Source organism: Barbus barbus (genome assembly GCF_936440315.1).
Source record: "Barbus barbus genome assembly, chromosome: 42".
NCBI classification, from domain to species: domain Eukaryota; kingdom Metazoa; phylum Chordata; class Actinopteri; order Cypriniformes; family Cyprinidae; genus Barbus; species Barbus barbus.
The window spans coordinates 12,870,188-12,881,199 of record NC_136720.1 but is presented as its reverse complement, the minus strand read 5'-3'; the positions used below and the strand labels follow the sequence as shown (position 1 = coordinate 12,881,199).

Below are 11,012 nucleotides of genomic sequence, written 5' to 3'. Positions count from 1 at the left end.
GCTCCCTATATGGCCCTCCACCTGAACTGCAAAAAAAATTCCCCAGAATTTTCCCTCAATGCATTCTCTCAAAGCAGTGACATTAACCCCTAAACTGCAGATCCGTAATCTTCTCGCATCTGTTTCTTTTCAGACAGGATGGAGATAAAAATGTGGCTCTGGAGAAAAACTGTGGTATACGCTTGCCCTTCCCCCTCAGAAAAATGCCTTTCTAATGTTTCAGTTACTAATGGCCATTGCTCTCTAGATGTATACATCACAGGACTAACTTCATATACACATACGTCTCTATTTTATAGACTTTACAGTTTCTTTTTGTGCTATATCTTGTTGGAGATTTGAACATGTGGGTTTTACCTTGTGTGTAACACTAATGTGGGTGCCTTGCATGGAAAAGAGAATTGTTCTTATGCTTGCATGTTGCAAGTATCTGATAGTTTTTATTACTGTTGCGTTTTGAAATGTGTCTGAATAAAAAATTCATAACACGGGGCACGATATTTCACCTCTTCATATTTAGTTAATGGGCAAACATAAGACTCATCAGTGAATTAAAAAAACAAATCAATCTGTATTTTATTTATCATGATTGAATTTACAAAATTACTCATTAGAAATACTAAAAAATCCATAAACATCAACTGCTTGATTTCTGATTGGACTGAATTAATCTGCGAATGTGACAGAATATTAAACTTTCATCTCTCACACCGTCAGAATCTTGCTGGGAAAATGATTTGTTCATGACAAAAAAAAAGAGTTCCCAACATCATCACAGTTTCCATCTTAAGCCAGACGGATGATCTCAAATTTCTTAGGCCCTCTGTAAGGTCTGGGCCCCAATTCCTCTTCATCTATCTCAGCTGTGAGCTCCTGAGCTGTGATGCCTGCCGGGTCAGTGCCAGGTACCTGGCCCAGCTGCTTGTCTTTAGGACAGTCTGCGTTGTAGGTCTTGACGTAGTTTTCCACCGGCCAACCACGAAACTCTTCTGGTTCACTACACACTAGACCTGTGTGGGACACACCGGGGTGGTGCTTCAGCCAATAGATCAAGTAATGAATGTTGTAATCACAAATCCAGGGGTTGTCCTCCAGAGACAGTCTTTTCAGGAAGTACAGGTCCTCCAAAACACCATATTGAAAATAATGCAGGCTGTTGTTGGACAGGTCCAATTCTCCCAAGTACAGCAGGCCTGTAAAGGCAGCTACAGAAAACAGAAAAAGAAGTAAATAGATGAACCATCTCTTCAGATTTCATTTTTAAAATCTATAAATAATACTTAAAATTCAGGTTATTTCATTAAGACTAAAATAAAAAATCAAATCAAATAAAAAAGTACAAATTAAACCATATTGAATGCATTATTAAATGTGAATTTTTGGTTATGCATTGTTATATATAAAATAGATTCATATGATTTTATACATTTGATTTTATTTACATATTTACATAATGTTGATATGAAAAACCAGAGCATTCCTTTAATTAGAGGATAGGACTGAATGAATTACACCTATTTTGCTTTAACATGAGCTCAGTCTGACAACTAGCTGTGTTCTTCTCACTGTGATCTCTGAACTGACTGATGAACTAAACAGAAGCTAGACTGCAGTTCCAGAGCCTGTAGTGTGACTGAATCAGTGTTATCATCCCTCTAGGGAGCCATTAGATGACACACCCTGCTGCTCTGTTCATTAGAGCCCATCTGACTGCAATTAAGTGCATTTTTAGGCAGTTTAGAAAGGCTCAGATGTCTTATAATTATAGCGGCATCAGCAAGTACTTCATTTTTGTTTGTATTTTTATCTATGGTGAGAGAAAAAGACAAATGTGAATTCTGTGTATGAACTTCTGAGGAAGTGCTTTTGGGGTACACTTAATTGTAAAAAATGAAAGCAGGGGAATACAGTGGTCAGCTGATTAAATATATGGCATATATTGCATTTCTAATGACTTTAAGGAAATTTGAAATGGATTTGCTTTAAACCAAAGAGTTGACTGTACAGTGTCTGACGGACTCTGGAAATAAAATTATAGAAAGTCAAAAAGATTCAACCTTTCTTGAAGACTCACATCCCAACACTGAAGTTATTGTATGGCTTTAAAATAGAGATTTTCAACCTTTACAGTTCAGGGACCCCAAGTGTATATATAAAAAGCTGTACTGTCTTGGTAACCCTTTAAATTAGACATCATTAAGATCATTTGCAATCTCCACAGATCCCACTTGTTGACAACAATGGCTTCAACAGACAAGACCTTTTGTGTTTCATGGAAGAAATATTACAGGATTCCCAAAGCTGCTAAATGTGTCTGCTCAGCAAGAAATGGCCTACAGATTTTTTTTTTACAAGCAATTCTATTCTGTGAACCCCCTGCTCAGTTTGCTCTAATTGGTAAAGGCTTTAACATGCTGAGGTTTATTGAAAGTGAAAGTGACGTGACATACGGCCAAGTATTCGTTTAGCCTGTTTTCTAAACGCAATGGAAAGGAAAATGAATAGTTTCTAGTTAACCTTTTATGAATTCCCCAACTGTTGTGTTTTCATTCAGTGTCTGACAAGATGCTTTAAAGCTTTAATGTCAGACTTCTTTTCTCTTGAGACTCCTTCCTTGTCACATATTGCTGCCAAACATCTGTTTCCTGCACTTTGTACAACAATCAAATAAGTATATGTCTTGAGGACAGGATTTGGTTGTGTACCATTGGCTTACCTGTGTCGATGCTTTCCAGACTGTTTCCACTCAGGTTCAAGAGCTTTAGGTCTTTAACGTTTACAAACTCCTTTGGTCTCAGCTGCTTGATGTTGTTTCTGGATAAATCCAGTCTCACAATATCCAACGGGATGTCAGCCGGCACTGTTTTAAGGTCTACGGAAGAGAGAGTTGAATTACTGTAATTATAGGCCTATTGGAAACGGTAACTTCATAATTAACACAATTACACGTTTGATTGACATGTACATTTGGCAATGAATGTTACTTCGTTTTGAGTTATTTTGATTCTCAAGTGAATATTGCGTAATTGACAGTGTGCTTGCAAAGCACTTTGAAGGGCTTTTGGTACTTCCAAATGATTTCCAGCAGGCTAACCATACATGGAAACATCTGCCATGACTATTGTTGGAAGTTCTGTACAGTTGGTTCCTCGTTGGTGGTCTGCTAAAGTCATGTTCTCAGACACTTACTGATAATGGCATTCAAACTAACGAGTATATGTATATGGATCTTAAATTAAACGCAAAGCATGACCATTGTGAAGAAGCTCTCTGTTTATTTTGGAAAATTCTAGGCACTCGAAAGCTAAACGCAACACTTTGGATGGCTCCAGCAAACCGTGCCTGGCTATATTTATTTATATCATCACAGAGAGAGCTATTAAAATCGTACACATGGCACACGTTTGGAGGTAGCTCTCGAAACTCTGGGAGACATCACTGTCTCTGTGATATTCGGAAATGTTATCGTGGGACTTGTCTGCTTGACATATGCAAAAGCTATGCGGCATGCAGAACTGATACAGCTGCATTTCCTGCTTTGACCTGCCAGAGCACCTGTTTTAAACCCTAGAGTGCCTTCAATGAGAGATCTTGCTCAGATTTTACATTCTGCTTTTGTTCTGCCACCTTTATAAACACAGATTTGATCCACAGTATGACACTGTTTTACAGTGTCTCTGGGATCTGGGGATTTCTGAATTGTACCCAAAGAAATGAACGTGCTGTAATTCTTGTAACTAATTCAGGGAAAAGCCTTCCCAGAAGTTGAGATCACTAATTCTTGGCTTTTAGTCTCCTGCTCTTGCCATTAGATTCCTACATGTGCTTTCTACTATTAATGCTGACAAAGAAATGTATCCCTAGGTCCCCAGAACGGATGATGTAACACTACAAAAGTGTGACTTTTTTGTTCGAGGGAGTGATTCAGGATGCCTCACTCAGCTCCAGACTGCTGACTCACTATTTCTGACAAGCGGAGAAGTCCAAATCCCACTGATTTCAAAATCCATCTGACTTCATTTATTTCACTTCATTTGACTGTTTTCTATCACACACGTTTTGCTTGCCTCATCTAACCCTGAAGATTCATTTGGTCTTTGGCCTGGCAGTGTCTCTCATCTTGTTATGGATGTCAGAGCACATTTTCTAGTTTTTCAAAATAATGAACCTCACTTTACAAGATGGAGAACTCAAAATTCATGTGCAGAAACTGAGGGCTCCAGAGAAGAGAAAAAATCTTGTACAGACAAAGAGCTCTTTCATAGTTAAATGCAGAATTATATCCGTCTTCCTTGAGTGAAATTTAAATGACACTTTCTTTGTCATATCTCACAGCCATCTCTTCATCAGAAAAAAAACCTCTCTTGTCCTAAGTCCTTCCCTGAAACACTGTAAGACACACATAAAACACAGACCAGCACTGTCCTCGTATTCCCATGGAGATTTGCATGTATAGCCGTAGTAATGTGGTATTTCATATGCTTTTGGAAGATAATTTTTTTTAGGGGACTGATTCACAAAGGGACCAATTTTTATATGAATTTAGCCTTTGTTTTGCAGACAGCCTTTTGAAATATAACACTGAGATTCAAGCTTCAGAAAAGTTATGGTGTCTTGATAACAGTCAGAATATGGCATTAATGTGTCTCTAGAGAAAAGTCTCCAGATGTTGAAGCTGGAAAGATACTCATTCCCTTTCCGCTAGTTCCCTGCATATAATATTTCATGTTTCCAGACATTTGTTCCACTCTGCTGTGAATTAGAGTAACTTACCACATGCTGAGTCAGCAGACTATCTATCTATCTATCTATGAACTTAAAGTTGTAATTTTTTATTCCAATATTTGCTCAAATTAACACCATGTCTCAGCTTATGTATGCAGGTATTGTTTTTTAAACACTATAGATGAAAAGCTGCTTTACACAATTAAAAGGGAGTGTCTAAGCATTTGAGGAAAGCATTATTCATTGTGTCAGTGTTTATTGTGGAATAAACGACACTTTGCCCTAACTGGTACTGCAGAGAAACTTCAACATTTCAACTGGCTAAAAAGAAACCACAAGTTTTCAAACTAACCCTGTTCATCCTTCTGCCAGATTTAATGGCTTAATTGCATTTCATTTGGCAGCCTCCTTCACAAACATTTTCACATTCATGTTTCATACAACAACTATGTAAATCATTGGTCTCAAACTCAATTCCTGGAGGGCCACAGCTCTGCACAGTTTAGCTCCAACCCTAATCAAACACACCTGATCCAGCTAATCAAGGTCTTCAGGAGTACTAGGCTGTATCCGAAATCGCCCCCTATACCCTCATTCACTATTCCCTACATTAGTCCACTCATATAGTTCACTTGAAGGAGTGAATGAAAACGAGTGAGTGAATTCGGACACTAAGTGCACCGGAAGGACTGCCGCTTTTGCATAGTTTGCTTCCTGTTAAATAATCATTTGAAACGGGCAGCTCCAAAAGTAAGATTGAAGGATTTATCTTGAACTCTGTCACGGAAATTATTTATAAACCTTAATAGTCAATTTACAATTAATTTTGTACCTTTGTTGTATTCCACTGTATTACGCCGTGGACGAGCGCTTCTAAAATCAATGAATGGATGATTCAGCTGCGGGCGCCATCTTCTGGTGAGACGCGGGAATTCACTCGGCGCGCGACTCTCGCAGTGCATTCTGGGGATTCTCTAGCCGTTGAGTGTACATCGCTTGTACACTCGTTTTTGCGGTGCATTGTGGGATTGAATGAGTGCACTCGAGAACATCCACTAAGGTTTCGAACACCACTTAAAATGGCCGTCCCCTCAAATAGTGCACTATTTGAGGGTATAGGGGGCGATTTCGGATACAGCCCTAGAAACCTCCACGCAGGTGTGATTTATAGCTGGTTGAAGCTAAACTCTGCAGAGCTGTGGCCATCCAGGAATTGAGTTTGAGACCACTTATGTAAATGATTGAAAAATAATTATGGATAATTCGATAAAATGAAGTTCGTTCTTTCTTTCTTTAAGTTTTTATTTGTTTAGTGGGACTGCTAATCACAGAATAGAGTACCTAGTGAAATCTCTTTCAGCCAACAGAATCAGTTTAGTGGACTGAATTTTTCATGACATCACTGTTGAGGTCACACAGTCAGCCAAACATTGCTCAAGCTTTCTTGGTAACCCCTTGATACAGGACACAACATAAACAGACAATACTGTGTGCACCTTTACAGTGACCATTATAGTCACCATGGTTTGCCAAGTCAATTGTGAATTGGATTTTCCCAAACAGGGTAATGTATTTGTTTCTTCACAACCACAACTTGATTTCATTCCCACTTCTCCCCAAATGTCCCTCAAAATAGTGAGCAATAGCTTTCTAACCTCTGTTCCTGCAGTCCAGACGGGGCACAGGGTGAACGTAGGTGTGGCATAGAGAGGTTGCATCATTTTTTTTTTGTGAAGCCGGTAGCAGCTGATTGTCTGGATGCGGGATCAATATATTTTCCTGCTGAGGGGCACACAGAAACTCTGCATCCAGCTTCTTCAGTTGCCTCCCCCAGAATTCCCTGGGCTCAGCACAGCGTGCGTAATTCCCGATGTTACGGTTACTGGGCACTTGTATGAACCTGACCAGGCTGTCCAGCTGGCAGTCACACCTCCAGGGATTGTCATGGAGTCGTAAGTACTTGAGTTGCGGCATTGGGATCAGCATGCCTTCGCTCGCCACCTGCAGACGGTTGTGCTGCAGCAGTAAAGAGTTGAGTCTGCTCAGACCATTGAACGCTCCCTCCTCTATGCGGGAGATTTCGTTCTGCTGAAGATCCAGACTCTTCAGGTTTCGGAAGTGACTGAAGGTGTTGTCTCGCAGCACCTGGATCCGGTTCCGTGCTAGCAGCAGGTGGTGAATGTCCTCCGGCCAGCCCAACAGTACGGCTGTCAGATGGCGCTCTTGGCAGTCAAAGAACTTTTCCCCATTGACTGTACTTTCCTTGCAGTCTGCAGCAAACCGCTTGGTGGTTCTTGACCGTTCTCGACTCCGCATTCGGCGTCCCTTTCCACCCTTTCGTGCCTCAGTTGCCCAGACCACCAGGCACAGCAGCAGCAGCAGACCGCAGAGCAGCCGCATGGCAAACAGCAGCAGCTGGGCTAACCAGTCAAGTAGAGTCTCAGCGTAACTTCGATAAACCGAGAGCTTGCTTTAGTCAGAGTGAGGGGGCACAGCTGCAGACCCTGAGAAAAGGCAAATGAAATGTAAATAACTGCATTACCAAGAGCTGCATTCCGAACAGAGAGAGAGGACATACACTCAAGTGAAAAGAACCTTTGTCTTATGGTTCATTCAAAACAAGTAAAACCTCATAGGACAGTACTTATTTTTAAAGGAATGTTGAAGGTTTAATGCAAATTAAGCTCAATCCACAACATATCATTTTGTGTTGCCTTCTATGAAAATGTATAGTTTTGTCATCCAAAGGGTTTAAATGCCTAAATGTGAGGCTTATATTTTTGCTAAAGCACTTACATCAATGCTGCACAGACATTGACAGAAAGGAAGTTTGTACACACATATGTGTGCCAGTCCTATTACATCATTTCTTAAATCTGTTGCACTGCTTACAAATCCTCACATGTGACAAACATTAACCAAGAAATTAATTAACTTTAGATATAGTGAATTGATTTTGATTGGTTGACAGATGTTACAAGATGTGATTTTATTTCTGTAACAACACTGCTAAGAAGTCGTTCCAGGTTTGTTGACCTATCATCACTATGACTTTGCCACATTCTCTCCAAGTTAGTAACAGTAGACCATAAAAAGTAGATTGACACATCCTGAAATAAACACACTATATAGACAAGTACGTTTGGTAACTGTGAAACAGTTTAGTATAGAATAAGCATTGAATTCTTGAAATCCATGTCATGGCTGCATTTCCACCTTTGTTGTGCATTAATGTTCAACAATTTAATAGTCCATCATAAATTGTTCCTTACTTGGAGTAGGAAAACTTCTTAAAGTTTCATTACTGTACGTCAAGGATCAGTGCAGCATAATGTTCTAACTATAGTTAAAAAGGATCTAACATATTTGGATGACCGCTTTCCCTAGTGACTGCATAAAAACAGAATGAATTACAACTCGATTTCTGGCATAATCCCTTTTATGAGCCCACACCCTGCTATGCAAATATTTGCCTTGTGGGGAGACATGCTGTATTTTTACTATTTAATAACAATTAGAAATAAGTCCTCATTTCCTACATGTTTTTCTCTCAGTTTGCTCATCCATTAATGTTATAACCCATAGACTTGGCCTGAGTCACCGTGCTGTGTGCTATTGCAGAGATATAAACTGTCTGTTGATTGACTTCTTCAAAAATATAAAGACTGTCTCTCTAGCACTCTCAAAACATTGTGCTGTTTGTTTGAGTAGTCTGGCATAGTGCGTAGATTAATGTGAATTAAGATGAATAGGAATGCTCACAGATAGTTTCACATACTATAACCCTCTTCTATGAGACAACAGTTTGCTATTTAAAGCATGCTTTTAACTGGCTAACAGGAGAAATGAGTAAACTGTAAGGGCAGTGCTAGTAAAAACGCTCTAACTTGAACAGGAATGCTGTACTGTACTTATTCTGTCTCCAGCCTGATCATTCTCTTCAGTGAATCAGTGAATTTCTGCAATGGATTTTGGGCTTCAGGGCTTGTCTTTCAAGACACTGTAAACCTACTAACAGGTCTTGGCAAGACTTCTGACAGGCAACATTCTTCCAGTCTATAGTTGTGTTGATGTGCAGCTATTTTCATGCAATTAAAATTGTATCATGCAATTAAATAGTTAAAATTGTATTAATAGGAACAGTTCCATGTTCTCTCTTTCCAGTGATAAAACGGCATGACTGTGACACAATGTGAACATGCTGTGTGATAATCACTTAGTCCTTTATTCTTTTTTTTACTTTTTCTTGATTTTTCTTCACAGACTTGTGCACTTGTTGTTATGCCAATGGAAAAGGTTCTATAACTTTTAGTGCATATGCCCCAGGACATATGCAATGCATTCCTGTACAGATCAGTGAAGTAACATGCATTTAAACCTTAGTGATCAGATAGACATACAATCATATAGTACTTAAGCAAAACAGAAAACACCACTTGCGTTGTGATTGCATTAAACAACGAATTTCCTTTTATATAAACGTTTCTAAATAAAACAGCTTTTGCGTGTTGAAATCTATAATGTAATTTTGACATCTATAAAAAATTGAGTTGAGATCACAAGAAAAATTTTGTACTGTTAAGATATAGAAACAATTAAGTTGAAAACTTTTTGTCGATATCTGGATAGAAATGTTATATTGAAATCACACACACACACAAACTATGATAATCCTAGGTATAAAGGGAGTCTGTGAGCAGATATGCCTGGTATAAGCTCTGCTAGTGAAGCGGACATTAACAGGAAACAGTCAGCACTTCAGGTGAATGAACCAGCATAACGCAATCCTTGTGCAAGTCCTTGGCTTCCACAGCCTTGGTTTACTACAATAATAGAAAGAAAGAAGAACCAATGGAAAACTTCAATGGGAAATGGAGCAGAACACAGGCACTGTTCACTGTCCAACATGAGAGGGGGAGTGTGTATTTTCTTTTCAACTCCTTTAGTTATTTATATTCCATGCCACCCAAATTCCAGGTCACTCAGCATGTCCAAAAGAACGCTCCTGATTATTTCAGGTCCAGAGATAAAGACCTGAAATAATTTTGGTTGGAGACCTTGAGAAGAATTTACCCCCCTCCTACACTGTATAGACCCTAGTTATCAGCACAATGTGTGTGTGTGTGAGAGAGAGAACACGCTTACATGGCCAGCAGCGCTTAATTAAAACCATTTGAACTTCCTGCTTGAGGAACTTACTTCTATCAGAGTGTTTTCCTTTTAACTAAACCCTAAAAATCAAGTGGTGTAATTATTAAACCTCTCCTTTTAAGTGAAAAACCTTCTCAGCACATATATTTAAGCAGAGGAACCTTTGGACTCACATAGACATCAATCAAGACTTTCCTGTCCAGGCTTTTTTTGTTTTTAAAGAAGACCACAAACATGTATTTCAGAATAATTACTCAGGCTTTCTCCTCACGTTTTTGCTACTTTCCTGAACCAGCATGTGGAGTTGGACAGCGTATCTTGAGCAGAGACACAATTGCTAAACAAACTTTTCTCACAAACTGCCTCCAGTCAATGCCCAAATCCTTGCCAAAATTAAGATTGCAGGAAGCATGCAATCTCGAAACTGCAGTCGAGTCAAGAGTGCACGACTTACTGTACGTCCATCTGCACTGGCATTGCAATAAAGATTTCCCCACACACATGCAAACATGCACACCCATAATATAAGTCCCCAGGTACCTGTGCACAGGGAAATGCATCCGAAATCTCATCCAATCTGGATATGTCTTGTTAGCTGATCTTTAGGTCCTGTCATGAGCTTTGTGCTGCACTGAATGCCTGAACTCAGCGGTCTGACTGTATGTGTGTGTGTGTGCATGAGCATATGTGTGTGTGAGCATATGAGGCTCAGTGCATCCCCCAAGCTTGTGCCTGGTTTTAAATTACACGTTGCGTCTCTGTGCAGGCGAGCAGACCCACATGTCCCTCTTACAACTGTCCCGCCTCCAGGCTTCCATCAGTCTGATGTCAAAGAGACTCTGGATGAGGCAACCCCATTCAATGATGTTTTACTTTTTTTGTAAATAATTTGAGTCATTTTCAATGAATCAGTTCGTCCAGTTTATAAAAGTATTCACAAATCAGATCTATACGGTTCTTGAGTTCACTAGAGTTCGAACTCGAGCAATATTAAAAATTTCTCCTCTCAAGGAAAGAAAGCACAGTGTACAGGTTTGGAACAACATAAGAGTGCATAAATGATAACAGGATTTCAGTTTGAGTGAAATATTACTTGTGAAGCAGAAATGTTGGCACATCTGTCTATCATCTTGAGC

At 39.5% G+C, this 11,012-nt stretch overlaps 1 protein-coding gene across 1 annotated transcript; it reads right to left on the bottom strand.

Moving 5' to 3' along the window:
• Positions 1-410: 410 nt before the first annotated feature.
• On the bottom strand, positions 411-10,633 carry lrrc17 (leucine rich repeat containing 17). Its single transcript, XM_079403334.1, has 4 exons — positions 10,417-10,633; positions 6,381-7,229; positions 2,717-2,872; positions 411-1,205 (listed from the first exon to the last, which is right to left on the bottom strand). The coding sequence occupies exons 2-4, from the start codon at positions 7,123-7,125 to the stop codon at positions 787-789; spliced, it is 1,320 nt and encodes a 439-aa protein (XP_079259460.1). The 5' UTR covers positions 7,126-7,229; positions 10,417-10,633; the 3' UTR covers positions 411-786.
• Between the last annotated feature and the right edge of the window lie 379 nt (positions 10,634-11,012).

Excerpts from the sequence above, each read along its gene's own strand:
- lrrc17 (XM_079403334.1), bottom strand. The coding sequence starts at position 7,125 with ATGCGGCTGCTCTGCGGTCTGCTGCTGCTGCTGTGCCTGGTGGTCTGG. Across the intron at positions 2,873-6,380 it reads TCTGGACTGCAGGAACAGAG|ACCTTAAAACAGTGCCGGCT; the intron begins GTTAGAAAGCTA and ends TCTCTTCCGTAG. Across the intron at positions 1,206-2,716 it reads TCTGGAAAGCATCGACACAG|CTGCCTTTACAGGCCTGCTG; the intron begins GTAAGCCAATGG and ends TGTTTTCTGTAG.